This window comes from Aspergillus mulundensis (assembly GCF_003369625.1).
Source record: "Aspergillus mulundensis strain DSM 5745 chromosome Unknown scaffold_1, whole genome shotgun sequence".
Lineage (NCBI taxonomy): Eukaryota > Fungi > Ascomycota > Eurotiomycetes > Eurotiales > Aspergillaceae > Aspergillus > Aspergillus mulundensis.
Window position 1 is genome coordinate 2503496 of NW_020797889.1, and position 25109 is coordinate 2528604.

General features: G+C 54.2%; 8 protein-coding genes across 8 annotated transcripts; 6 read left to right on the forward strand and 2 right to left on the reverse strand.

Annotated features, from left to right (window-relative positions):
* Positions 1–101: 101 nt before the first annotated feature.
* Positions 102–3064, forward strand: DSM5745_02320 (putative dynamin family GTPase; the record flags this gene model as incomplete). Its single annotated transcript, XM_026744336.1, has 6 exons — positions 102–370; positions 611–845; positions 904–1176; positions 1234–1487; positions 1544–1676; positions 1736–3064. 6 exons carry the CDS (start codon positions 102–104, stop codon positions 3062–3064), a joined length of 2493 nt encoding a protein of 830 aa, XP_026607499.1.
* A 484-nt stretch (positions 3065–3548) lies between these two features.
* Positions 3549–4964, forward strand: DSM5745_02321 (uncharacterized protein; the record flags this gene model as incomplete). Its single annotated transcript, XM_026744337.1, has 5 exons — positions 3549–3600; positions 3668–3852; positions 3940–4249; positions 4319–4472; positions 4547–4964. 5 exons carry the CDS (start codon positions 3549–3551, stop codon positions 4962–4964), a joined length of 1119 nt encoding a protein of 372 aa, XP_026607500.1.
* Positions 4965–6747: 1783 nt separating this feature from the next.
* On the forward strand, positions 6748–7799 carry DSM5745_02322 (uncharacterized protein; the record flags this gene model as incomplete). Its single annotated transcript, XM_026744338.1, has 4 exons — positions 6748–7036; positions 7089–7208; positions 7300–7415; positions 7512–7799. The coding sequence occupies 4 exons, from the start codon at positions 6748–6750 to the stop codon at positions 7797–7799; spliced, it is 813 nt and encodes a 270-aa protein (XP_026607501.1).
* Positions 7800–8773: 974 nt separating this feature from the next.
* DSM5745_02323 (uncharacterized protein) lies at positions 8774–9432 on the forward strand (the record flags this gene model as incomplete). The annotated part of the gene is made up of 4 exons (XM_026744339.1): positions 8774–8791; positions 8855–8971; positions 9050–9219; positions 9261–9432. 4 exons carry the CDS (start codon positions 8774–8776, stop codon positions 9430–9432), a joined length of 477 nt encoding a protein of 158 aa, XP_026607502.1.
* Positions 9433–10442: 1010 nt separating this feature from the next.
* DSM5745_02324 (uncharacterized protein) lies at positions 10443–12592 on the forward strand (the record flags this gene model as incomplete). Its single annotated transcript, XM_026744340.1, has 3 exons — positions 10443–10547; positions 10612–10776; positions 10832–12592. The coding sequence occupies 3 exons, from the start codon at positions 10443–10445 to the stop codon at positions 12590–12592; spliced, it is 2031 nt and encodes a 676-aa protein (XP_026607503.1).
* Positions 12593–16428: 3836 nt separating this feature from the next.
* On the forward strand, positions 16429–18142 carry DSM5745_02325 (putative MFS maltose transporter; the record flags this gene model as incomplete). Its single annotated transcript, XM_026744341.1, has 3 exons — positions 16429–16635; positions 16687–17503; positions 17562–18142. 3 exons carry the CDS (start codon positions 16429–16431, stop codon positions 18140–18142), a joined length of 1605 nt encoding a protein of 534 aa, XP_026607504.1.
* A 469-nt stretch (positions 18143–18611) lies between these two features.
* DSM5745_02326 (uncharacterized protein) lies at positions 18612–20123 on the reverse strand (the record flags this gene model as incomplete). The annotated part of the gene is made up of 1 exon (XM_026744342.1): positions 18612–20123. The coding sequence occupies one exon, from the start codon at positions 20121–20123 to the stop codon at positions 18612–18614; it is 1512 nt and encodes a 503-aa protein (XP_026607505.1).
* Positions 20124–23810: 3687 nt separating this feature from the next.
* Positions 23811–24358, reverse strand: DSM5745_02327 (uncharacterized protein; the record flags this gene model as incomplete). The annotated part of the gene is made up of 2 exons (XM_026744343.1): positions 23811–23845; positions 23917–24358. The coding sequence occupies 2 exons, from the start codon at positions 24356–24358 to the stop codon at positions 23811–23813; spliced, it is 477 nt and encodes a 158-aa protein (XP_026607506.1).
* Between the last annotated feature and the right edge of the window lie 751 nt (positions 24359–25109).

Here is a 25109-nt window from a genome sequence, read left to right on the forward strand (position 1 = left end):
TGAATCCTGAATCCCCCGTTCCTCAAGGTCCGCGTTGACACCATCCCTTTGGTTGGTTCACTCCTGGGACTGAGACACTGTGATTGGAGTTAAGAGCAGCCATGGTCGCGGAAATGCACGCCCACACCCGCAAAAGATCGACGATGCACGAACCATCCGCACGTTGTCCCAAACACGGATCTCAAACCCGAGACCTCTGGGCATCATTTCCGAAGCAGCAGTCATTATCTACCACCTGGACCTGGGCATCAGTACGCGCTGCAACCGCGAGAGGTGGGGGCGGTATCACCTACGGTTCAATGACGCCAGCAAACCCATGCTTCTCGCCAACCACGTACTACTACACAGGGTTGTACAAAGAACTCCGGATGTAAGTGCATGATCCGTGATTTGTCAATTCTGGTCTGATATGCTACAAATAACCAGTGACCATGTTGTACTCCGTATCGTCCTGGTTGGTTTCTTGATCCTGGAAAGGCCCGTCATCGATTGGCTTACGCTAGGCACTATCCCAGCTGAATAGGGTAGTCCCTGCAAGGTGTCTGCGGAATCACTGTGATTGCCCCTGGTGCGCTATTTGCGCCCTTAACCTGCTGATCAGTGTTTGCAGGTACTTCCACGGTTGGGGGCGGTGCCTGCAAAGTCGACCAGGGTGTGAAATGGTTAAAACTGACCATCCGGCCTGTTCCCAAAGCCTGTGCTCCGAACTCGTTCAACAAGACGTATTCGAACTCGCTATGGGAAAAAGAATCCGCCACTTCGTTGGAGTGGAAAGCTCCGAGCAGCTTGCGTTCATTGACGAGCTTCACAAGCTTGGGCTTAGCAGCAGCATTGAACTACCCGAGGTGCGGCTCACTCCTTCATGCTCCTTGACATTGACCAACAGTTCAATAACTTTGTTAGCTTGTTGTTGTTGGTGATCAAAGTACTGGAAAGAGCTCCGTCCTCCAAGCGATCACTGAGATATCTTTTCCGGTGAAGCAAGACACCTGTACTCGATTTCCAATACAGATATCTTTCCGCCAAACTGCCGAGGTGGCCGTTCTGCCTGTCAAGGCAACTATAACTCCCGGGCGGCTCATGGCGAGAGATGATGCGTTTCGCGCAAGGACAAAGGGTTTCTGCATTAAAAGCGAAGCCCTGACGCAGGACGCCTTGAAGGATATGATTGACAAGGTATGTAAACCCGGGATAGTTCCCTTGGACTTAGAACTGGTATGCTAACCCGGCTAGGCTACTGAGTGTATTTTCGAAAAAGACACGGTCAAGAGTGACCGTCTATCTGACGCAGTCCTTCGCATTGAACGTTCAGGCCCAGATGAGATGCACTGGTCCATAGTTGATCTGCCAGGCTTGGTCCGGAACGGGGCTTCGACCATGCCCAATGGCTCACCTACTACTGGTAACGGTGTGACATCGGCCACAGATGGAGCTATTGCTGAGGCGCTGGTGCGCAAATACATGCAAAATGAGAGAAACATTGTTCTGTGAGTAAGGCCAGAACTCACAAAGTTTGCTGCATCATGGGCTAATTGACGATTAGACTTGTCGTTGACGACGTCGATGTTCGTCGCCAGAGAAGTTTGGAGATTGCCCAGAGCATTCCAGGATCACAAAGCAGGTCTATTGGAGTTCTTAGCAAGTGCGACAAGAGAGAGGAAGGATCAGGCGAATGGGTAAGGACTAGCGTCCCACCCCAATCAAATACCATATTCGATCTGACCACCCGCGGTAGATGGTCTCTTTGCTGCAGAACAACCGAGTTGCAAATGTTCCTCACCTGGAACATGGCTGGTTCGGGGTTCGAAACAGAAAGCCGATTGAATCTGACCTTACTGATGCCGAACGCGACGAAGCTGAAGAACGTGAGTTCTCGCGACCTTCCTGGCGGGATGCACCCAAGGATCGGTTTGGGATCAGGGCTTTGATGAACTATGTCGATCGAGAGCGTCGTGTGCAGCTACAAAAAGGCATGCCTCAGATCATTTCCGAGATTCGCCAGGAACTCAAAGCGTGCGAAAATGATCTTACAAGAATGGGAGAGGCCAGAACCACGCCCGGCGCGCAGCGGGCTTTCGTATGGCAATTCTGCACCAAGATGCAGGAGATGACTGAGGCTGCTCTGCGTGCTAGATATCAGGATATTGCCTCGACAGATCCCAGTCGACGTCTCCGTTACCTTATACGGAAGCGGCTAGACGATTTCGCTGGGGACGTTTTTAAAATACGGGCACTCTCTGTAAGTTTCGGTAAACATGAGAGCCATTGGAAGGGCCTTCGGGATTCCGATCCTCACTCACGGGAGGATTACATCAAGAACGGAAAGGGCATAAGCTCGATCATATATCACGAGGCCTTGGTCAGTCTTGGAACAGGCCTGCCCGGCAGCGTTCACCCGGATGTTGAAGAAACAGTCTTCCGCAAAATGTCTACGCATTGGGCACGCTACGCAAGGGACGCGGTCGAGGACGCAAAGCTGTGCGTTAAAGACTGCTACAACATCCTGCTTCATCTGGCGATACCCAATAACCGCGTGCGATTGGAGGTCAGCAAGCTCATCAGCGGGAAACGGGAGGAGTGGAATAAGGATACGGACAATGCTCTGCGAGAGCTCATCGACGACAACCAAGTCCGACCACTGTACACTGGGGATCCTGAATTTCAGCAAAAACTGGACTCTCTGGACAAGCGGCGACATGAATTCTTCAATCAAAGACAAAATGATGATCCTGGTTCAGACAGCACACCAAACCAGGGAAGCCCCCTCCCCAGCTTGGTGGACAACGTCCTCCAAACAAAGATCAAGCTCGAAACCTACTATCGCATTGCTGTCTATAGGTTTGTGGATAATGTGGCGACTCAGGTGATTGAGCGGCATGTGCTGGGGCCGAAATGTCCACTACGTGCTGTCTCTTCTGAGACGTTCACTCGGCTTGACGATGATCAACTCGGCCGGATAGCTGGGGAGGACGCAGTCGACGTTTCTACGCGGCAAAGACTGGAGAGGACAAGAGACGGGTATCGAAAGGCCCTTGCGCGGTGGGAGCAGCTGAGTGTGCTTTAGCTGGAGGTGATAGTATACTATTTGAGAACGGTAGCTAGATATGATATGACTGGCATGTTTGGGAATGGCCAACGCCGCTGAGTTTACCTAGCTGGGTTGTTCCTGATGCAAATGTTGGGCCAGACAAGGAACTCCACGTAAGATGCATGCACGACCCACTCCCCCAGACCCCAGCTCCAACCCCATTCATCATCCATATCCATCGGTGGGTAACATCTCCATCATGTGAGCCCATCCGAAGCATTTAGCCGGAAGAGCTGGCCGACTCGGTCCATCTCCTGTTTCTCCTTCTCCCTCACGGCCCGACTTCTGTTACCCCTCGTCGGTTCTCTTCTCCAACACACATACATACATGTAAAACTTTCTCCCTTCTCTCGCACACTTAGAACGCTTCAATCACCTCATTCATTACTCTGCCATTCATTCTTACCGACTCTTTTCTCCACTACCTCCCTAAGCAACCCTCGGAGCAACCCCGATCGAAATGGCCGCCGACACCAATGCTCCAACCTGGCTTCATAAGCTGGAAGAACAAGGTACGTTCATAATTCTATCATCTCCAACTACAGAGGTGCCCAAAAGCCGGTGCTGACAATGTATCAGTAAATGTCGACGTCGACGCCATGGACCCGGACTTCATCAAGGCCCTCCCCATCATCCCCCACGACATGACAAGCAACCAGATCCACGTGCACGGGCAGATGAGCGAGCCTAAGAACAGACAGTTGCTGCTTGATGTCGCCCACGAGTATAAGGGGAAGAGTTGGGTGGAGATCTATACGCGTGCGGTATGTTGCTGGGCCCGTTTCCCTCCATGCCTAACCCTTAGGCCAGAAATGAAGGCGGATTGGGGACTACCTGCTAAGTGAGAATAGGCCGTTCTCCTCTGCAAGAAGAATATCGACCTCATCTCGGGCCGTGTCCTGCTACAGATTTTGCCTTCATACGCCTATGATTCTCAGAAAGTCCTCGAGCACGCACGGCTGTACGCGAAGGAGTTCGAATCTGTGGGGATAAGCAAGGAGCGCTTCTGTATTAAGATTCCCTCGACCGGCCCCGCGCTGAGCGTTTGCTCGACCCTTGAAGCTGAGGGGATTCGGACACTGGGGACTGCCGTCTTCTCGCTTGCGCAGGCGATTGCCGCGAGTCAGGCGGAGTGTCTGTATATTAGTCCCTACTTCAACGGTGCGTTGTCTTCCGAGGGTCTACTAGAAGAATGGGTAGCGGGTTAATGCGATGGCTAATACGTTACAGAGATCCGAGCAAACTTCGACCTCTCCCTCTGGCCGAACGTCGAAGACCCCGCGACACAGCATACGATGTCCGCGCGGCTCATCCAGATGCTCGAGACGTATCGGCAGCTGTATAAAGAGACGGGGAAGACGCAGCCGCTGATCAAAAACGCCAAGTATGCCCTGCTCACCCTTCACCCTGGCACATGAAAGTTCAGACAATGCTAATGAGTGCCTACCCTATGTGCAGCTTCATAAGCCCCAAAGAAGCCCTCGCACAGGGCGAATTCGGCGTCGACTCCGCGACCGTATCCGCCGAGGTCCTGATGGAACTCGTCAACCTCCCCTACGACGCCTCAACGCGTCCAAGCGGACTCATCGACGTCCCGAAACCGCAGTACCCCGCGCACCAGAATACCGTCTCCTCGACGCCAGAACGTCTGGCGCATCTTGCGGGCGCGGATCTGCTGGCTGCTGTGGACTGGGATGGGAGACTTGCTAGCACGACTGTTGATTATCTTGAGGATAATGGGGCGGAACTTGAGGCTGCTAGAAGGGCTGATCCGATTGCGGCTGGGCGGATTAGGGATGCGTTGGAGGTGTTTTTGAAGGTTGAGGGGGAGAGTAAAGAGTTGATTCAGGGGGTTATGAAGGAGGTTGCTTGTTAAGAGCCATTCATGCTATGGCAGCGCTTCAATAAAGTAAGAAGAAGGGAAGAATAGATTGGACATGAACGGGGCTAGATAGAGATAAACGGGGAGAAGATGTCTTGAATGATCGACATCGACGCGACTGCATTCTCCCTTCCACCATAGACGCCACTGGAAGCAACAGCTGAAATACATGGATTCCTGACAGGCTGCCTAACTGAGTAGCAAGTGCTGTCGGTTAGGAGATATGCGCGGATGAAATCAGATACCTACCATAGTTCTAGCATGACAAGCCTGGTCTTTATCTGTCCCTTCAACCGCTGAATGCAGTCCCATGCCAACGTTTCTAGACCTTTGCACAAGTACCTAGGTAACTGGCTCATTCGTCCAAACGTGGTACATCATGAACAGTGAAAGATCCGGCGGATGCTATCCGCCAAGGTCGCTGCCTAACCTTGTAGATACTGCAGCTTTCTGCTAAACAGTTGGGGGGGGGAGGGGGGAAGGAGGGCTATATCGGCTTGGGTCATCTGCGAGATGCAAATAACTGGATGGCCTGATGAGAGACAGGTGAACCTGACAAACAGTACCTAGACAAGAGGATAAGGGGCCTGCTTAGCTGGCATTCCGCCACAGTGCCCTAACGATCTGGACCGGGAATGCTGAACGGTCCAGTGCTTACTTACAGCTGTATTCTCCTTAGTCTCTATTCGCTCGAAGAACATCAACTGTAGAAATGTAAGAAGACGGGGGAACTAATACTGGAAAATGTATCACTGATTCACAGAAAGCGCGTGCGCATATAATTCCCCTTTTATCCTCAAGGTAGCGACTTGCAGCATGACCACTAAGGGTGCAGGGTTGACCAGGCAATGCTCAAAGTCAGGACATAGTTCTGCAACTGCCAGGGCCCCAAAGTCACCATTGGCTTTATCATGTTATGTTTAACACTAGGGGTATAGAATTATCGTTGGAAATGTTGATCATTTTCCCCATGGTATGCAGATACATTATGATGCCGTTGGTCCCCTCTAGGGCAAAGACCTTTGACATGGCTTTGACGAATTGTACTTGTATTTGACGCCAAGTCCATAAGCCTTATGCATTGCAGTTGAAGTTACCGGGGTAGCTTATTCAAAACGGGTGAGATGCTGAGATGACGATGTTGACCTCCAACGGCTTTATTGATCAGGAGCTCGGGGCCGGGGGTCTACAATAGAAGCTCCGTATTGAGCCGCTCTATTGATGCCATACTGGGTTAGGGCTGGACAGATCCACTCGAATTATTATGGCAGCGAAGTACCGGCTTAAGCTTTTCTTCTTTGTCTGTAATTGCCGACAGGCTCGGGTGTTGTATTTGGCCCTGAGTATTCCCAAGCTTATGGGTTTAGAGACTCGAGCGCCTGGGGGCAGTAGTACATAGTATCTGGCAGATACTATGAAATAATAGTATCAACAATGCACTTGACAGCAATAACTAGATGCGCTAAGTATTTGATTTGCTTTGGTCCCCTTCGTATCTAAAGCTGGCCTCCAGTCCTTTGTTCTCGTGGCGCCGCCAACTTCATCAGCAGCCCTATCGACTGGGTGCCACAGCAGCCGCGAGTTTCTTTGTGACCCTGTGATTGGTTGAAAAGTCCCGTAAGTGCCGATTGAAGGACATGGATTTGTAACTTGTTATTTTGAGGTGGGCTACTTCATGCTCCCCCCTCCCTCCTTGCCTAAGGCAGTTCGTTGCAATTACTGCTGGAACCGACCTCGAATTTTCCTTCCTCGATTACCAGATTCAGGGGCAGTCACCATGTTGCCAACCGCCATGTTCGACTCCAAACCCGAATACAGCCGCATCGAGAACGCAAACAGCATCAGCAGCGACGACGAAAGCGGCAGACACAGCGAGACGAAGAGCAAAAGCCTGCACGTCCACTGGGGACGGGAAAAGGACCCAGATGTCACGCCTCAGCCTAGGGCAAGCTCCACCTTGGTCCTTCTTGCCCTGATCACGATCCTCGTCTCGGGAAGTCTAGGTGGGTTGATGGTATGGAGGGTTACTGGGGGACTTGCACGATCGTGTGCCGCGATGCCGAGCCGTGAGTGTCATTGCAACATTAATTTTAAGGGATAAATACTTAATTACCGCAGTATCAACGCTGAAACTCCCAATGGGCACGCGCAAAGTCATCTTCAACGCCAACCACACATTCGTCGATGACCCCAAAACTAACCCGCGCACTGTGGACGCGTGGAATAGCATCATGCCGGGTGAGTTCCCTGGGTTCCCGCAACCTCCATGAGATGATGGGATCCCTTCAACTCAGCATCAGTTCAAGCTAATCCATATCCCAAATACCAGTCGGCTACGGCGGCATCCTCCTCACACCCGACCAATACCCCGTAACCAGCAACCACCGCACAAGCTACAAAGAAGACCACTGGGCGTTCACCGTCTACCACCAGATCCACTGCCTTGTACGTCTTCCTTCCCTCATCCTCAACCATTCCCCGAAGCCATTCCCAAAGCCATTCCCAACATGACCCTTAACTAATGGATGGATTGCATGGCAGTACCACATCCAAAAAGCGTACTACAATCTCATCCGCAGCCCCAACACGAGCGACGCCGTGAAAAGCGTGCAGGAAACGCAGGGCAAGACGCACGTCCCGCACTGCATCGACTACCTGCGGCAAAGCGTGCTGTGTTCCGCGGACACGACGCTCGAGCCGATGGATCCGAATGGGCGCACGGCGGGCTGGGATACGGAGCACATCTGTGCGGATTATGCGGCGCTTATGGCGTGGACGGAGGAGCATCGGAGTGATGACTTTAAGGACTTTGCGAGTAATGTTGATTAGGGATTCAGGAGTTTCTATCCATGTTGGAGGTATTGGGTGCGGTGGCCATTGGGCTTAGGCGCGTACAATGGGAGGGTATGGTACTTAGGTAGGTAGATAGGCATATATACATTTACAGCGTCCAGCAGAGGATTGCAAATAGTCTATCCCAAAGTAACCCTAGGCTTCAGAGGATCCATCTGTTCGGTTTAGCCTATGACAATTCCCACCCCAGTGCGCACTCGGAAAGGGCATCATTATTGCGGGTCTCTAGGTAATCCATGAACAGATCAGCAAGTGATCTATATTCATGTAAATCTAAGCGCGGGGCGTCCGCGTCTTGCACGAATGTTCCGATCGCTCGCGGCATTAGGTACCTACCCATATCTACCTAGGTACCATCCATAGGTACATACCAGTGCAGGTGCAAAATGTAGAGGCAGCGAGGCAACCGTGGAGATACGCTGTCTTCGTATCTGTAAACAAATCCATTCATTTCTGTGCTTCAACATGTGGGAATATATCTATATGGATCTTTCTTGCTCGTATCCTGAACTTCCCTATCTCGCTACGCAGCAAGTAGACGCGGTGTTAGGGCTGAGCGGGTCACAGCCCTAGGGTACCTAAAGTACCTACCCCCCCGACTGAATCTTTCAGCCAACAATGTTGATACCCTTGAGTCGACCTAGGGATTTAGCTGTAACGGTGTCTGGTAAATACAGTTCATAGCCGCTTAGATCCTCCTGTTCACGATGGTACCGGGAGTAAGGGAACAGGTACCCGGAGGTTCATTCCGCACGGACGCCCCGGCCATGGCCGAAGCCATGCTGAACTTTTATCATTGGAAGGGAACAGGGGACCGTTGACTCAGACTCTGCAGCGTTCTAGTCCAGCGGAAAAGCTTTATGGAGAATACGAAATCCAGGATTAAACGACGCTCCAACCTTCGCTTTTTTCTCCTACCTGCCTCAAGAAATATACTCGAAATTATAGAAATGAACACTCTGCGCCAGGTACGCCGTGCCTTAAGGTGCGTCCAACAATTCGTCGGAAAATACCTACCTTATCACCCAAAGCGAAAAGGAATCGCCAAGCTACCGCAGGAGCTGTACGACGAGATCACAGCATACGCCGTTAATGGTAGAGGATGGTATTCTCACAGTCGGCTCTTTGCTCTCAAGGCCCTGCGCCAGGTGAACTCCAAGTTCTGCCACAGTGCCTCGCGCTTGCTCTTCCAGAGTATAGAGATAGTATTTAACTACAATGAAAAGAATAAGAGCTGGATCCCGAGGGGCCTGGCCCAGCTCGCTGGTAGCGAGCACAGACTCGCCGTTCAGCACATCTATATCACTGATGCGCTGGGGAAGGGGTATCCGGAAGCCGGGGCCCAAGCAAGGGAGATGGAAGCTCGTGCACTAGACGAGATACCGAGGATTCTTTCGTGTTTTCCCAACCTAAGACGGCTTACTATCAACCCTGGAGAGTCCGAGAAGTGTGCGAGCGCAAGGATGCATTCGGCGCTGACCGTGGCCGTCCGTCAAGCCCTCCAGCTGCACCTGCTGCCGAAATTAGAATGGCTGGACACAAGACAGACAGAGGTCCTGCTTCCGTTCTCGTCCGGCGAAGACTCCGATCTGAAACAGATAATGTCTAAGATGCGGTATTTCGCGCACGACGCCGGCAACATCCCAAGCTTAAGAACAGCTGTATTCCAAGCCCTGCAGCACGGAAGAAATCTAGAACATCTGCAACTTGCCGGACTCGGCATTCTCGACTCCCCATCGCTCTCCCCCACCGGACTGATCTGTCCCAGCAACGCGCCGCTCCGAAGCCTCCAGCTTAACCGGGTAACGCTCCCGTTTCACACGCTCAACAGCATCCGCTTCTTCAAGCCCACGCTGGAGAGCCTCGAGCTGACGGAGGTGTTTCTGGCCGATGGCGCGTGGAAACCGCTCTTTGATCAGCTGGCGCGGTTTTACTGGTTGACGAGGCTTAAGCTTACTCAATGTGGATATGTGGGAGATCATGCGGTGGAAAATAAGCCCTCGAGCCTTGAGAGCTGCGAGGTTCTGGTCCGGGAGGTTCCGGTCGCTCTTCTGGATCCCAGGGGGGAAGATGAAGAGTCTTACAGGCGCTGTTTGGTTCGCGTGAACTGGAATCGGCAAGGCTGGAGGTTTATTGACCGGAATGTCTTCCGTATGGACTATCCCAATGGCGTCTGGGAGTATGATTATCTGTGTCTGAAGTAGATGGTAGCTCTGGTGAATGGGCGAGTAAGAAGGACGGCAGGCGCCATCCTATTACCCTAGTTGACTTATGTGCTTGAATTTAGCAATCACTCTTGATTACTACAGTATCGGCTGGATTGCCACAGTTAGCCTCGGCCTGCATGCCCGGATCTAAACAATTTGGAATCAAGATAGGCCTGGCTAGCCCTAATCGAAGCAGTTCGTGCACAGCAGGCCCACCGGGTCCACTCGAACCGATCTGGGCCTGGCGATCTCGATAAACTTGCTGTTGTCCAATCGCTTGCTTTGATCTATCTCCAAGATTTAAGACGGTAGGGAGGTTTTCTTTCCTCCAGTTTGGGGAGATTCTCCTTGTTCACCCTTCTTTCTTCAATACTCCCAACAATGACTTTGTAGCACACTCATAGCAAGCAACATGGCATTTGCAACCATTCTTTCCCTGCTCAGCCTTGCAGCGGCAGTGCTGGCCCAGGTCACTTCGACCAGCCTGTCAATGGCGCTGTTTGATGATTCAGACCAGGTTCAATTCCACACCGTCGGTTCCCAATCTTTCCAGTCCCTCGGATCGACATTAACATGTGCAGATGCCACACCTGCGAGCGATGAAGTGGAACATCACCTACTACGACCGAGATGCCGTCGCCCCAGGCTACTGGTTCGTGGCTCCCTACTGGTACCTCTTCGGCGAGAAGCACTCGAACCGCTGGACGCCATGCCAGGTCGGGCCATACATCTACGACCAAGACGGGGTACGTACCCACTACGTACTCTGCGCAAAGAACCGAGACGTGTTAACCGACATAGGAACTCATCTGGGCGGGCTCCTGCAAATACGAGAACCGCAACGTCTGGAACTTCAAGGTCGTCGATATCGACAACACCCCGCATCTCGCCTTACGCCTCGTCGCCAGTCCCGACGAACCAGGCACCGACGGGTCCATGGTCCTCCTAAACGACCGCTATCAAGAAGTCTCGCGGACCCCCATCCCAGCCGCAGACTACGACACGCACGAGCTGCAAATCACCTCGAACCCGCGCAGGGGGATCTCCATCGTGCTGTACCCAAAACAGCTCAACCTGTCTGCCTTCGGCCAGCCCGAGAAAACCACACACATCGACACCGGCGGGTTCATCGAGTTCGACCTGGATACCGGACACCGAACATTCCAATGGTTCGCGGACGAGCACATCGCTCTAGACGAGTCCTTCGTCTTCGATCACACAGATGAAACCCCAAACCCAGACTACGCGCACCTCAATTCCGTCCAGAAGACGGGAAACGGAAACTACCTGCTCTCCGCGCGCCACTGCAACACGATCTACTACATCGACGGCAGCACGGGGCACATCATCTGGCGACTCGGCGGGAAGAGGTCCTCGTTCACGGCGAACTTCCACTTCGAGCGCCAGCACGACGCGCGGTTCCTAACTGCCAATGAGACGCACATGAGCCTGACCTTCCTGAACAACGCCGCTGATGAGCGCGCCGTCTTTGAGCCGTTTAGCTCTGCCATGCATGTCGAGCTCGATCTTACGAGTATGACGGCAACACTGCTAACCCTGTATCCACGCCCGGATGGAAAGATCACGAACCGCCGGGGGAATGTGCAGACCATCCGAACGTCTGGCTTGTCGTCGTCGTCCGTCCCCGGTCCCAACGGCACGGATACAGATACAGAGACCACAAACGCCCTCGTGAACTGGAGCAACGACGCCTACATCTCCGAGCATACGCTCGCTGGGACGCTCCTAATGGAAGCGCGCTTCGCCTCGCACCGCTTCGACACGTACCGCGCCTTCAAGTTCCCGTGGGTCAGTCGGCGTCCTTCGCAGCCTCCTGCGCTAGTGGCATTTGCGCATGGGATGCGCGCAAATACGTCCGCGTTCTCTTCGCTGTCGACGACGGTGTATGTTAGCTGGAACGGCGCGACGGAGGTTCGACGGTGGCGGTTTTACGCGCGTGCTCCGCGTCCCTCGAATTCCACGGCTACATACGGGTATATGAACTTCACGAATCCCCGGGTTGAAATTGGGAGCGTGCCCAAGAGCGGCTTCGAGACGGCGTTTACGGTGCCAGGGTATCTGAGCCATATCTCAGTTGAAGCGCTGGATGTCAATAACCGGATCCTGGGGTTCTCCGAGGAGGAGGTCGTTACCACGCCGCCGTATTGGGCTGCTGGGACTGGTGCAGAATCGCCTGGCCCTGATGATCCGGAAGAAATCCTCGCGGCTCTGCAACCGAGGCCTGAACTGGAACTGGAGCCGGAGCCGGAATCTGTGCTGGATGGCCGTCTGTCTGTATCCGTGCTGCTACTGCTGCTTGCGCTTGTGTTTATGGCCGGTTTGGTTCTTGGTCGTGGCGCTGCATATCTTCCTCCGCTGCTGGCGAGGGTTGGTCGTGTTCCTGTGGGTGCTTGGAGGCGGGTCCGGTCTCTGGGTTATTTACCGTGGGTGTTGACGTGGACGTGGATGGGGAGGTCGAATGAGGCGGGATACTCTAAAGTTGAGGGTGGAGAAGTCCACATAGTTCATTTGGCGGAGAGGGAGCGAGGGCGAGACTGGTGATAGCCCAGCCTGCGGGTCATTGTATGATATGTACTATATTCATTTTGTCTGTGGATGATAGATAAGAAATGATTTTGATATACCGGTGCGGACAAAGAGTCCCAATCTAGCCACAGTGCTCCTCACAATCAGACTCGCAATCCGTCTCACAGCCAAGAACATGATTCTCAAGACTCCGCAGCCCCCGTGCATCCAGATGCTCGGCCCAGCTGGCGTACCAATCCAGAAACTTGGGGATGGAGTACAAGCGTGCCCGGCGCCCGTACAGAGGCGTGGGATTGTCCGCTTCGGCTCGGAAGAAGACGACGCGCCACCCCCAGTCTCGGATAGCAGCGGCGTCTTGGATGGTTCCCTTTTCGTCCTTGTCTTCGTCTCCGTCCTCGACCCCAGGGATCTTCATCTTCATCTTAGCCTCATCCCCCTCCTCCTCCTCATCCGGAAACAGCCGACAATAAAGATACCCTACGCACTAAACCACTCCGGATACTCATGCCGCACATTATACGCCGCCCCCGTGACAAACCCCGCCCTGACCTCGAGGTCATCGTCAACAACCTTGGAAGGACCTCCCCAAGCGCGCCCTTGTTAACCAGAACCGAAAGCCACGAGTCATCGGCCAAAAGCGCCTGGAGGCGTTCCTGCCCGCGCCTCACCCTGCAGAAGCTGCGGGTCTGCGAGCTTCGCGCGCCTCGCGTCCTCGTCCAGCCCCGCCAGCTCGGTTTCGGAATCCCGTTCCAAGCGACGGGTTGAACAAGGCGATCCCCGCGTACCTGAAATCGGGTCCTTCACGCCGCCCGCGTACGTAAGGAACAGGGCTAGCTCGGTGCACGCCGGGATGCAAAGCGGTTCGGGATCGCTAGGGTGTTCTCGTAGAACACTGCGCCGCCGCCCCGGTCTCCCACTCGTCTGCCTGGCGTTGGGACGCGCGCTGCAGCGTGTCGATGTACATCTGGCGCCATGCGTCTGTGTGGAGGAGAGGGCGGGGGACGCCGTCTGCGTGGAGGTCCGGGTAGGTTAGGGCGTTGAGGACGGCGGGGACGTCGATGTCGCATAGGTAGGGATGTGTCGCTTGGGGGACGGATCGCGTTCTCGTTGTGCAAGGTTGCGGGGTCGTCGTCGGCCCATTCGAGGGAGTCTAGGTACCGGTCGAAACGGAGTCGATTGCGCCCCGCTTCTCGTTCTTTGGGACGAGGGTGCGGGCTTCGATCTCGGCGATGCGGGCTTGGATGAAGTGCGTGTTTGCGGAGGACATTCTGGTCCGGAAGCGGGCGATGGCTAGGCGCATGGCTTTGTCTGGGTCGGTGGTTGTGTTGGTGGTTACTGCCATCGCTCAATCTTTGTCCCTTGCTTTTTTCAGTCTGTGGAAGGATAAAGGAGAGTTATGTACCCCAAGTTACAAGGGGCCTTGTGGGGACTTAGGGCAGGCAGCAGGACCTACTATCTGGTGTGCCTGGTCGGTTCATTCTGTGGACGGGGACGACAATCATGTCATAGTAAAATGATTCTCAGTAGGCATGTTCAACCTGATGACTATGCAGGTGCCCAATGCCTCTGCCAGGATTCCTCATACTCGTCATTGTATCCTTTATCGTAAGCACCCTAATAACTCCAAGCCCGGGCCCTACGGGCATAGATGTAGTCGGAGTCACAGGACACTGGAAAGCCAAAGGGTGGCCCTCGACGGCGCAATGGGATATATCGGCTGGAACCAAGTTGCATGAGGACAGGTTAACCAGCCGTGACATATCTTCCTGGAACAGCGGCAACGTCTTCATCCTATTGCTTTGAGCAGTAGCGTTTTCACCCTATTGCTTTGAGCAGGGTTGGCTAATAGGACCTTGAACAACGGAGGCAGCGAGGCGTCGTTGATGATCGGTGCAGATAGTCGAGCACGATCCGCAGCCCTGGAGGTCTTCAAACGTTGCGTTCTTGCCATAGTACGAATCGAGTCGATGATGCAGTACACCGTTTTCTCTGGGGAACTGCGAAACCACCCTAGGTATGCTAGCGAGTGGCGGAATTGGCAGAGGCTGACGAGATCGTGGTGTTCCAATGCCGATAGAATCCATAAGCGCGGTCATTGATGAAGTCCAGGTCAACTAATTCGTCACAAAAGAGGTCCATAAGCAGCTGCACGACGAGGGAGCGAACAAGGTCATTTGGTCCGTGCCACGGATCTGAGTTGTGAAAGTGTCGACCGCAGAAAAAAAGAATGGCGAGGTCGTCGGGTCGGGATGTGATCAGGCTGGCCACGGAGGTCGCGCAAAGACGGACATACCTAAGCTGGCACTCTGTCCAGGACAGCCGAGCGGATAGTGGCATCCACGAGGATCAGGCCCGGATGGTGGCTGTTTAGCCATGAGGCAGGCGATAATGACGCAGGAGAGATTGCACCTGCCCCTGGGTAGCCCTGCCAAATCTCCCGATAGCGATGCTTGGGGTCAAGCGAGAATTTTAATTTTTTTAATTTTTTTTTTCCTTGGACAAGTACCTAATCATACTTGTCTGCATGTACCAACTCATCGGGTGCCACTGCGCACACCCATAGTTAGATAATTTATTAGAAGCTCTAGCTGGTTGTTAGCCATGACAGCGCCGCTTGCTGGATTACCGCCGGTTTTAACACTAGGGTACCTTCTGTGTCCACCCAAAAACGGACCGGTGACTCGAGGCAAGGAAAAGGCGCATGGAAAACAGTGTATGATAAGAAAGGCTTTTGGATCCCGCAGCGCTCGGCCCATTGTCGCCCGCAACTTAAGCGTCCGGGTGGGTAGTGTGACACGAGCAGAAGTCAATCAAACTTATGTTAAGCACTATCAATGCAAGGCTCAGCCTAACAATGAACTTATGAGCTGCGAGGTTATTGAAAAAAGCTTTTCGATTTATCTGGGCAGCCGAGGGCACCACAGTGTCACATTACCATGTACCTATGGTAGTTATTTCCGGCAAAGTGGGCAGATGGATATCTTTCAATCAGATGACCAGTGGCTTCAGCAGGATTTGGGAGGTGTTGTCCTTGATATTTCAGCTGGAGGTGAGGAAGCGGAGAAGAGGCAAAACAGCTGGAGTGCTTTACCCCGGCCCTCCACACTGCGGAATTAACCGACTCAACCGAACAGTGCGGGGGTTATGGACCGGTGCATCTCGGAATTAACCTTCTCGCTCCCTGGTTGGTGGATTAAATGGAGTACGGCTGAGATTGGATGCCCAAGTGATTGGTGCACATGGCGAAGGATTATCCCTTGAGACTTGGTACTTGAATGGGATCATTTGAAAAGGCAAGTTATTTGGCGTCTTGCAGACAAAGATTCTTCTATCAATCTCTGTGTACATCTTATCCCTCGACCTCTTTCTAATTCCGATTATCAGCAAAGTGTTGTCCCTAACATGCTAATCATCAAATTATAAACCATCATTAGCGTCTTGGTATACGGTATTCCGAGGCAGCGAAGGATCGCTAGCAAGTATAATAGAGACCAATATCAATATAAGACATCGCCTGAGCGTCCAGGATAGAATTAACCGCCGAAGCAACAGCTGGAGAACCCGCCCCCGCAGCACTCCGGGGAAATCAGGCCGATGGGGTCGGGCCATCTCCCCCCGACTAACACTGTTCTGGCTTTCCTCCGCGCCACCCCAGCCTAATCAAATCACACCGTTACACGCAAGGGGCAGCTGTGTTGCTTGAGTGGTCAAGGCCGGATGGTCCGGTATAAGCTTCACCAATTGAGCTAGCATCGGCTTTCCCAATACTTATAAAATCGAACCCCCGGTCGTTTCACTCTCTTGTTCTCCCCTTTCTCTCCCCAGTCGTCGCATGACTAGCACGAGTCGTCATGAATAGCGACATCCCAGAGAAGCAGACCGCGTCCGAGGTCGAGGCCTCCAAGGGCGAACCCATCTACGATGCCGACGAGAAGGTCGACTACGACCGCGAGGGCGCCATGCATGCCGAGAGGGCCGAGTTTGACATGACTGTGATCCAGGCTGTCAAGGCCTATCCCGCTGCCAGCTGGTGGGCCTTCGTCATGTCATGCACCATTGTAAGCTCTTGCCTCCAAGGCATCCCACAGGCAGATTCTAACCTGCGATAGATCATGGAGTCCTACTGTGTGTTCCTGATGGGCCAGTTCATCGCCACACGGAAATTCGCCGAGGACTTCGGTGTCTGGAGCAATGAAACAAACCAGTGGATCATCGAGGCTTCATGGCAGTCCGCCTTCCAGTGCAGTGGACCGATCGGTGCCTTCATCGGGGTGTTCCTCGCAGGCCCCATCACCAGCTGGATCGGATACCGCTGGGCCACGATCGGCGGCCTGATGGCCCTGAACGGCTTCATCTTCATCTTCTACTTCGGCAACAGCCAGGGCATGTTCTTCGCCTCCCAGATCCTCGAAGGCATCCCATGGGGCATCTTCATCGCCAATGCACCCGCCTACTGCTCCGAGATCGTGCCCTTGCGGTTGAGAGCGCCCGCGACGCAGATGCTGCAGATGTTCTGGGCGATTGGGTCGATCATCGTCGGCGGTATCACCTACCACTACCAATCCAAGAATCACTCCGACGCGTACAGGATGCCCATTGCGCTGCAGTGGATGTTCCCCACTCCCCTCGCGATCCTCCTCTTCATTGCGCCTGAATCGCCCTGGTGGCTCGTCCGACAGGGCCGTCTGGCGGAGGCGGAGAAGTCCATCCGGCGCCTGGGCCGGGCGAGCGCCAATGAGAACCCCGCCGACGCAGTCGCCATGATGCGCCGCACCATCGAGCTCGAGAAGACAGAGAAGAAACCCAGTCTCATTGAGCTGTGGAAAGGGACCGACCGCTACCGCACATTGATCGTGTGCGGTGTGTACGCGTCGCAGAATCTAACGGGCAATCTGATCGCCAACCAAGCGGTCTACTTCTTCAAACGTGAGTCCACCTGCCATTGCTTATAACCTTAGTTACCTATGGTCCTAACATCTCTCAGAGGCCGGCATGGCCGACAACACCGCATTCGCACTCGGCCTCATCACCTCGGCCCTCCAGTGGATCATGGTCATGCTCTCGTGGATCCTGACGACCTACCTGGGCCGCCGCACGATCTACATCTACGGCCAATTCATCAACTGCGCGTTCCTCGTCGCGCTCGGCATCGCGGCGTCCGTGGGCGTCAGCAAAGCCGCCAGCAACGCGCAAGCATCCCTCGGCCTGATCGTCTCCGTGCTCTTCTGCCTGGGCCCGGCCCCTGCATCCTGGGTCATCATCGGCGAGACCTCGTCCATCCGCCTCAGGCCCCTGACCACCGGTATCGGACGCGGCGCCTACTACCTGGTTAACATCCCCTGCATCTTCTTGTCGAGCTACATGCTCAACGATGATAAGTGGCACCTCGGCGGCAAGAGCGGGTATGTCTGGGCTGGCACGGCGTTCATCTGCACCGCTGCCGCTTGGCTGTGGGTTCCGGAGATGAAGGACCGGTCGTATCGTGAGATTGACATTCTGTTTAAGCGGAAGGTCTCGGCGAGGAAGTGGAAGCAGACTACTGTTGATATCCGGGATGATGAGTAGACGGCGTTTGCATTCGCATTGTGCAGTCGATGGGGTGTCGTTTTGAGTCGGTTGCTTTTGATGGTGGAGGGCAAGATTTGTGAATAAGATATAGTAATTTAGTCCGATGTTCCATGATCCTCAAGTACATCTATAAACAGCCAATCAGCAGACCTTGTGAAGTCCAATCTGAGCCATCTTTTGCATAAGTCCAAGCTCACCTAGGTAGGTAGGGTAAATGGCTAGACTATTACCACTGTCAATAGTATGATCATTCCAAAGTTGCGTGCTTGTCAAAGTCAGATCCATTCAGCTAACTAGATACATATACTTGTCTCGATCCTGCGCCAGGAACATGATCCAACCTGCTGATCTTGTCTTTCACAACTCGTCGTCCAGGCAGAGTGTCCAGATCGTTGCCTCACTGCAGGGTGCACTGAAGCCGCCCCGGTAGCACGACGATCCAAAAGACATGCTTTCAACAAGCGCCTTAGATAGCACTCGCCTCGCCACTCCCACTCCCAGACCCCTCCGCACTCCCAGAACCCGTAACGCTAGCCTCACCATGTCCGCTCGCCGAAGCAGAAGCACTACCCCCATCAACACCCGCCGAGCCCTCACCATCCCCAGAGGCCGAAGCACTGCCGTCCCCATCAACATCCGCAGAGCTATCGCCGTTTCCCGAGGCCGAGGCGCTACCACCCTCGCCATCAGCGGAGCCGTCGCCGTTGCCGGAGCCAGAGGCGCTGCTCGAGCCGGTGATGTCAGAGGAGCCCGAGCCGTTCGCGGACGCTGAAGTACCAGAAACATCGGAGGAGCCCGAGCCGTCGCCGGAGCCGGAGGCGCTGCCGTCGCCGTCAACCGTGGCCGAACCGTCGCCGTTGCCGGTGGTGGATGCGCTGCCGGAGCCGGAGGTGTCGCCGCCAGAGGAGCCAGAGCCTTCGGTTGAGCCGTCGGTTGAGCCTGAGGCGCTGCCCGAGCCTCCAATGTCGCCGGATGCACCAGCTGAGCCTCCAGTCGAGCCTCCGGCGCTGCCGGAGCCTCCAATGTCACCAGAAGCACCAGCAGATCCAGATCCTCCGACGTCGGCTGAACCACCAGCAGATCCTCCAGCCGAGCCGGTGGGGGACACTCCAGTAGAGCCCTCGGCACTGCCAGAGCCTCCAACATCGCCAGAAGCACCAGCGGATCCGGATCCTCCAATGTCACCTGAACCACCAGCAGAGCCACCAACCGAGCCGCTGGCAGATCCCCCAGTAGAGCCCTCGGCACTGCCGGAGCCACCGACGCTGCCGGAGCCTTCGGTAGACCCTTCAACAGAGCCAGAGCCGCCGATGCCAGCGGAACCGCCTGCAGAGCCGCCAGCGCTTCCAGAGCCCCCGATACCAGCGGACCCTCCAGCAGAGCCAGAACCAGAACCGCCGATGCCAGCGGAGCCGGAGCCTCCAATGCCAGCCGAACCGCCAGCAGAGCCGGAGCCTCCAATCCCAGCGGATCCTCCAGCGCTGCCAGAACCAGAACCGCCGATGCCAGCACCTGCAAATCCAGATCCACCAACACCAGCCGAACCGCCAGCAGAACCACCAGCATGACCACCCCATCCCCCACTACCACCAAGACCACCCCATCCACCGAGCCCAGCATGCCCAGACGCACTGCCACCCGCAGAACCGCCAAGTCCACCCCACCCCCCGGCCCCAAGCCCAGCATGTCCACCGAGTCCCGCAGACCCAGACGCACCCGCAGAGCCAGAGGCCGAGCCACCAATCCCACCGGCCGCAGAACCCTCAGCGCAGTCTTCGCCGCTGGAACCTGCAGAGCCAGAGGCGGAGCCGCTGAGGCCCGCGTGCGCGCCTAGGCCCGCGTGTCCGTGGCCGGCGAGACCGGCGAGGAGGCCGAAGGTGCGCTTGTCGATCGCGGCGAGGTTGTTGTCGCGCTTGTTGGGGGTAGGCGCGCTGAGGGCCGCGGCGACGAGGGCGAGGGTTACGGCGGGGATCTTCATTGCGATTGAGGTGGTTGGGGTTGGTTTGTTGATTAGGGTAAGAGTGAGAAGGAAGTTGGACTAAGCGCAGCTTAGATATGAGCGAAGCGAGTAGAGATGAGAGTAACGAACGAACGCGCAGCGATCGAGACGGCTGTTGAGGATTTGAAGAGGAATGGAACGAATTGAAGGTGATGATGAGGAGGACTGAGACTGGGGAGATGCTGGTTTATATAGCCGGGCCTTGACCTCTTCCTTGGGTTCTCTCCTCGAGCTCGACCACCCTAGCTCGACAGCATAGCGCGTTTCGCCGAGAGACAGCTATGATACCCAGCTGGGGATGCATAATCTGAGTTAACCCTAGAGAGCTAGGGCCCGCATGAGGACAAGACCACTCGGTGTCTCAGTCGCAAACACCGCAACGCACGGGACAGGTCTGAGAATGAGACCAGGCGATACGGTCCAGTCAAGACCATCCAGGCCAAGGGTGACTTTCGTGGCCCTTAGACTCGCCTAGGCCGTCTGGTTCTGCATGGACTCACTGTCCCTGCTCCTGGGGGGCCGTCATGCGCACCCGGACCTGCATCCATATGGCTACCTTTGGAGATTCCTGAAGAACTAAAATATGACATCTTCAAACCGCGATGCTTGGATGTGCGGATAAAGGCTGCCCAGGCTAGGGCATTTTAGTTTGGTGTCTACCTCCAATAGAGAACCCGATCGCCGCAGCTGCTGTAGCACCTAGGGTATGTACTCCACTGAATGCGCTGCAACAACCTGTATACAACCAACCCTTAAGCCAAGGACGCAGATCGCAAACCCTCGGAGCACACGGGTCAAACAGTCCACGGGTGGAGCGCTACCAAGGTAGGGTCTGGAACAAATTTAAAAGGGAACACTCAGGGTACCATGAGTCAGTGCGTGATTCAGGTTCGCCAAGTCAAGTTGCCATTTTTGCACAGGGGCTTCGATGCCTAAGCACCTGCAGGTTTGTTTTCCAGTATAAATTACACCGGACCTTAACACCTAGCAAGCTCTGCGTCGTGGCAGTGTGTTCGATTCTCGATGGCCTTGCCATGCCTATCCATAGTTAAGGTTGAGGAGTCTATCTAGAACTACATGGGACAGTCGCCATCCAAGCCTGAGGGTCAAGAATAAGATCAGGGCCGGGTGAGCATCACAGATCCAACCCTAGGTCCCGGGCTATACTTAGCAGGCCCCAGAATGCTGGAGCTAGGGCCGTTTCAGATTGAGCTCCCCAGGCCCGGGCAGGCTCTAAGAACCTTCCGAGCTCTCGCCCCGGAGTCCCCCAGCCTTCTCCGAGCGATCCCACCTATGGTACCTAGCTATCTTAGTCTCAACCAAACTTGCACAGCTCTAGAGCAGGGGACCCTGAGACCCTGCTAATTTACCGCTGGTATTCATCGTGTCAGATTGAGACCCTAGTCACATTCGAGTCATGCCAGGGTTCGAACCGATCGAGGCTGAATCGACCTAGTCTGTGCTTGAAACTAGCCTGTCCATTCAGAGGTCGCACCACTGCTGCAGGCCATCTTGGTTCAGGGATAGCACCCCACACGGATCAGTTGGCGATCGATCGCGGGGCGTGTTTCGGGTCGTCTCGAACTGACTCGGGCCCGGTTGGGGTGCTTCCGAGTTTCTGGATTGGGGAAAGGGCATACCTCCTCTGGCTCGCCGCTTGCAGCGGACAAAGGGGAGCTAGGTTACGAGCACAGACCATTCTCTGCGACGACCTGGTCTCCTGGTTGGGCAGGTGGCTAGCATAGGTAGCTTGTTTGCGCCGAGATCGCGCCTTTTCAGGGCTTGTCGCGTCCCGTGACTTTTCTCTGCACACCTTACCCCTTAATGCTTATTCTCTCATCTATCTTGAATTAATTTTGATCACGAAGAACAAGTCTGCAAACATGTTTCCTTGAAATTCGACCGGACTAGGATAGAACACTGAAGGACCTAACTCAAGCCAGTTCTCGATCAGCACGGATGGGAATCAGAATCAAATAGACCCCGACTTGATCGAAGGGTCCGGCCACACTCAAATTGCTACGCCTGTGCTTCTGGAGTCCTGGACCCTTCCAGGGAGGAATCTTGCGATCCCACCTCAGGTCTGAGAAGGTACCAAGGCAGTGCAAGCCAAGTACACCTACAATGATTCACCCGTGACGACCCACCCTATCAATTCGTGACTGGCGTTGCTAATTTTGGCCGTTTCTCGACTACCTGCAGGCTTTCCCGTGTCTCGGGGTACCTTGGGGACCATGGGTACCAGGTATACTACCAATCCTTGAGCGACTCACTGACTATTTCCCTGCGAGGGGCGTCGACTGATGTAGCCCAGTTAGATCTCGGCATTTCGACGCAAGACACAGGCAAGAGGATTTTGTACCGGGAGCTCCCTGCATCCTAAATAGAACCTGGTTTGTACTCTGCCAGGTAGTCCTAAGCACCCTGTAAGCATTTCCTAACTGCTACGGAAATGGTTACCAAGATCTTATCTTCACATCGTGGTTAAGATGCCTAGTAGCTTGATAAAAAGTGACACCGTCGATGCGGATATCAATATAGCTGCTGCTTACAAATAATAACTGCGATTCGAGCTTTTTCACTGGACGAAAGATGCTTCCGTCCGGGTACCAATAGTGGGCGCTGGCTACGTCTGAAGCATCCACTGGACAGGCTGAAAATCAGACGGTGGAAACGAACAACTACCTACCTAAGTAGCAAATGGCGGCAAGTGGGTTGGAAAGACAAAGTCATCCAGGACGACTACGGGAAATTCAATCATTCTATGTGCAAGCTGTTTGGGCTCAGACGCTGAAATCAACAATCTCACCCAATGCGTAAGATAGACCTGGTAGGTAGGGTAGGGTTGGGGCGTTATGCACAACTAGCACTGATTGAAGGCCCTGAACTGACTGCACATTGTAGCGCCTATGGCAGTTCAGTTCACTTGGCGTCTGTAGCAAGGAGTCGAGGCAATTCTTATTGCGCTGGCAGAACCGCGTGAGCACTGGTGCCTTCCCATTGGACTGCATACATTAGCGTGGGTGATCGTGTTGACCCGATGCAGGGACTTGGGCGTGTGCTCGAAACAGCCCTGGCCAGTCATATACTCTCCGTTTGAATTCGATTTGTAATGTGGATCTACTGGAGATACAGAATTGCCACGCAAGAAAAGAAAACAAAAAAAAAAGCAAGATCGGCGAGCCCGTACAACGCTCCCATGCGAACCCCTCAATCGCGCAGGTCCAAGGTCGCCCACCAATTCCCTGCCCAGACAAGCCTCTGTACCAGGGACTGAGCATGTCCCCAGGCAATTGCGTCTGTGGAGCCCGCTGCCTACATTGCCTGTTACTCTTGAGCTCATGAGCCAAGCCAGTTGTGGTGTATTGGAAGGTGAGTTTACAATAGAACCTTATTTGCTTCATTGCCAAGTTTATTGTAAATAACGGGTTAAATCTATCAAGCTCTGTTTGTTAAAGAGTTAGGTTGTAATCATTAAAGCTGTGCTATGTTGGTTCAGGTTGGCTACCTAAATACAAAAAGCCTGGGCAACAGCAGACATTAAGACCCGAAATGACCCGACAGGATACTTTCCCCCCTGGGCACGTCGGAGCATGGATAAATACAAAAGACCTGGACAACAGCAGACGGAAGACCCGAAAAAAATGACATTCCCCCCCAGTCAGATCAAAGATCACTGTTGCTAGCCCCCTCTTTGGCTCCTGCCACATCCCCAGCCATCAGCAAGATGCAACAACAAGGCTTAAACACAATCTAGAATCAAAACACATACCATCTATAGCAAAGAACTGGCCGGGAGCGCCCAAAGGCCGCACAGTCAAAGTCCCATCCTGGGCAACCGTCCAGAGCAATTCGGAGTTGCTTAACTGGATGGAAAATACCCCAGGACCAACCTGCTGTAGAGAGAAGCTCGAGGAATCCCCGTCGACACCCGTACAGGGCTCCGGCTCTGAGGAACCGGGCTCCTCTGCGCTTACGCACTTGATGAAAACATTGTTGCCGTTGGCTTGAAAGGTAAACGTTTCAGGAGACGAGCCCTGCTGGATATTGATCACTGCTGCGGTGCCCGAGGTAAACGTCACTGAATTATCGAGGGTCGGCTCCTGTAGGTGAAGGACGGTATCTCCGACCGTCGTCGATATAGTGATGAGTCTCGCTGTGGCTAGATTGGATAGGGCCTGGATGGCTAGAGCAGTGGAGGTAGACTTCTTCATGGTGCTTTGTTTGAAGGGTCCTTGCGATTGTGGAATGGGGATGGGGTATCAAGGCTATGAGGAGGGCACAGAATGAGGAGGGCACAGATTTGGAAAAGAGGTCCCCTTGATGTGGAGGGACTGCGAGCCCATAAATAGCTGTTCGTGGGGAATGCTGTCTGGAATAAATCGTGACGTTTATCCCTTGCGTGCGTGTGTCACGGTCTCCGAGCATTCCAATGGGATATAGGGTTGCTACGTGTCAGCCACAGGACCCCTGCCATCATCTGGGGCCCGGTGAATCCGAGGCCTCGAGTATGGCCATTCGGATGTGATTCGCCGGCTATTTCAGAGAAATTTCAGTGAGGACTGCTACCGCTCACGCATGGACCATGCAAGTGATATGTACCCGTGGACCCTATCCATTGGTAGTCGCCGAGAACCTGTCACGAGATTCATATTGCTCGGTCTGCACTATAGGGAATGAAGGCGGAACCGGCCACTGCTGCATGCACGGTCACAAACATTGGAAGGTTGATCGATGGAATCCGAGCATCCATAGAAGACTCTCGCTGTTATGCAAGGGGTCCATGGATAGGCTGTGCCACAATGATGGGATGGCGGGGATACCCCGGAAATTATTAAAATATATTTCCCAGTGCCGATATGATTCCATAGTAACCGAGTTACAACAAGGCATTGGCAGTCTATGAATCGAGAGATTAGCATCAGCCTTTACTCCCGAGGTCTCTTCTTCTGGGAGACAAATACG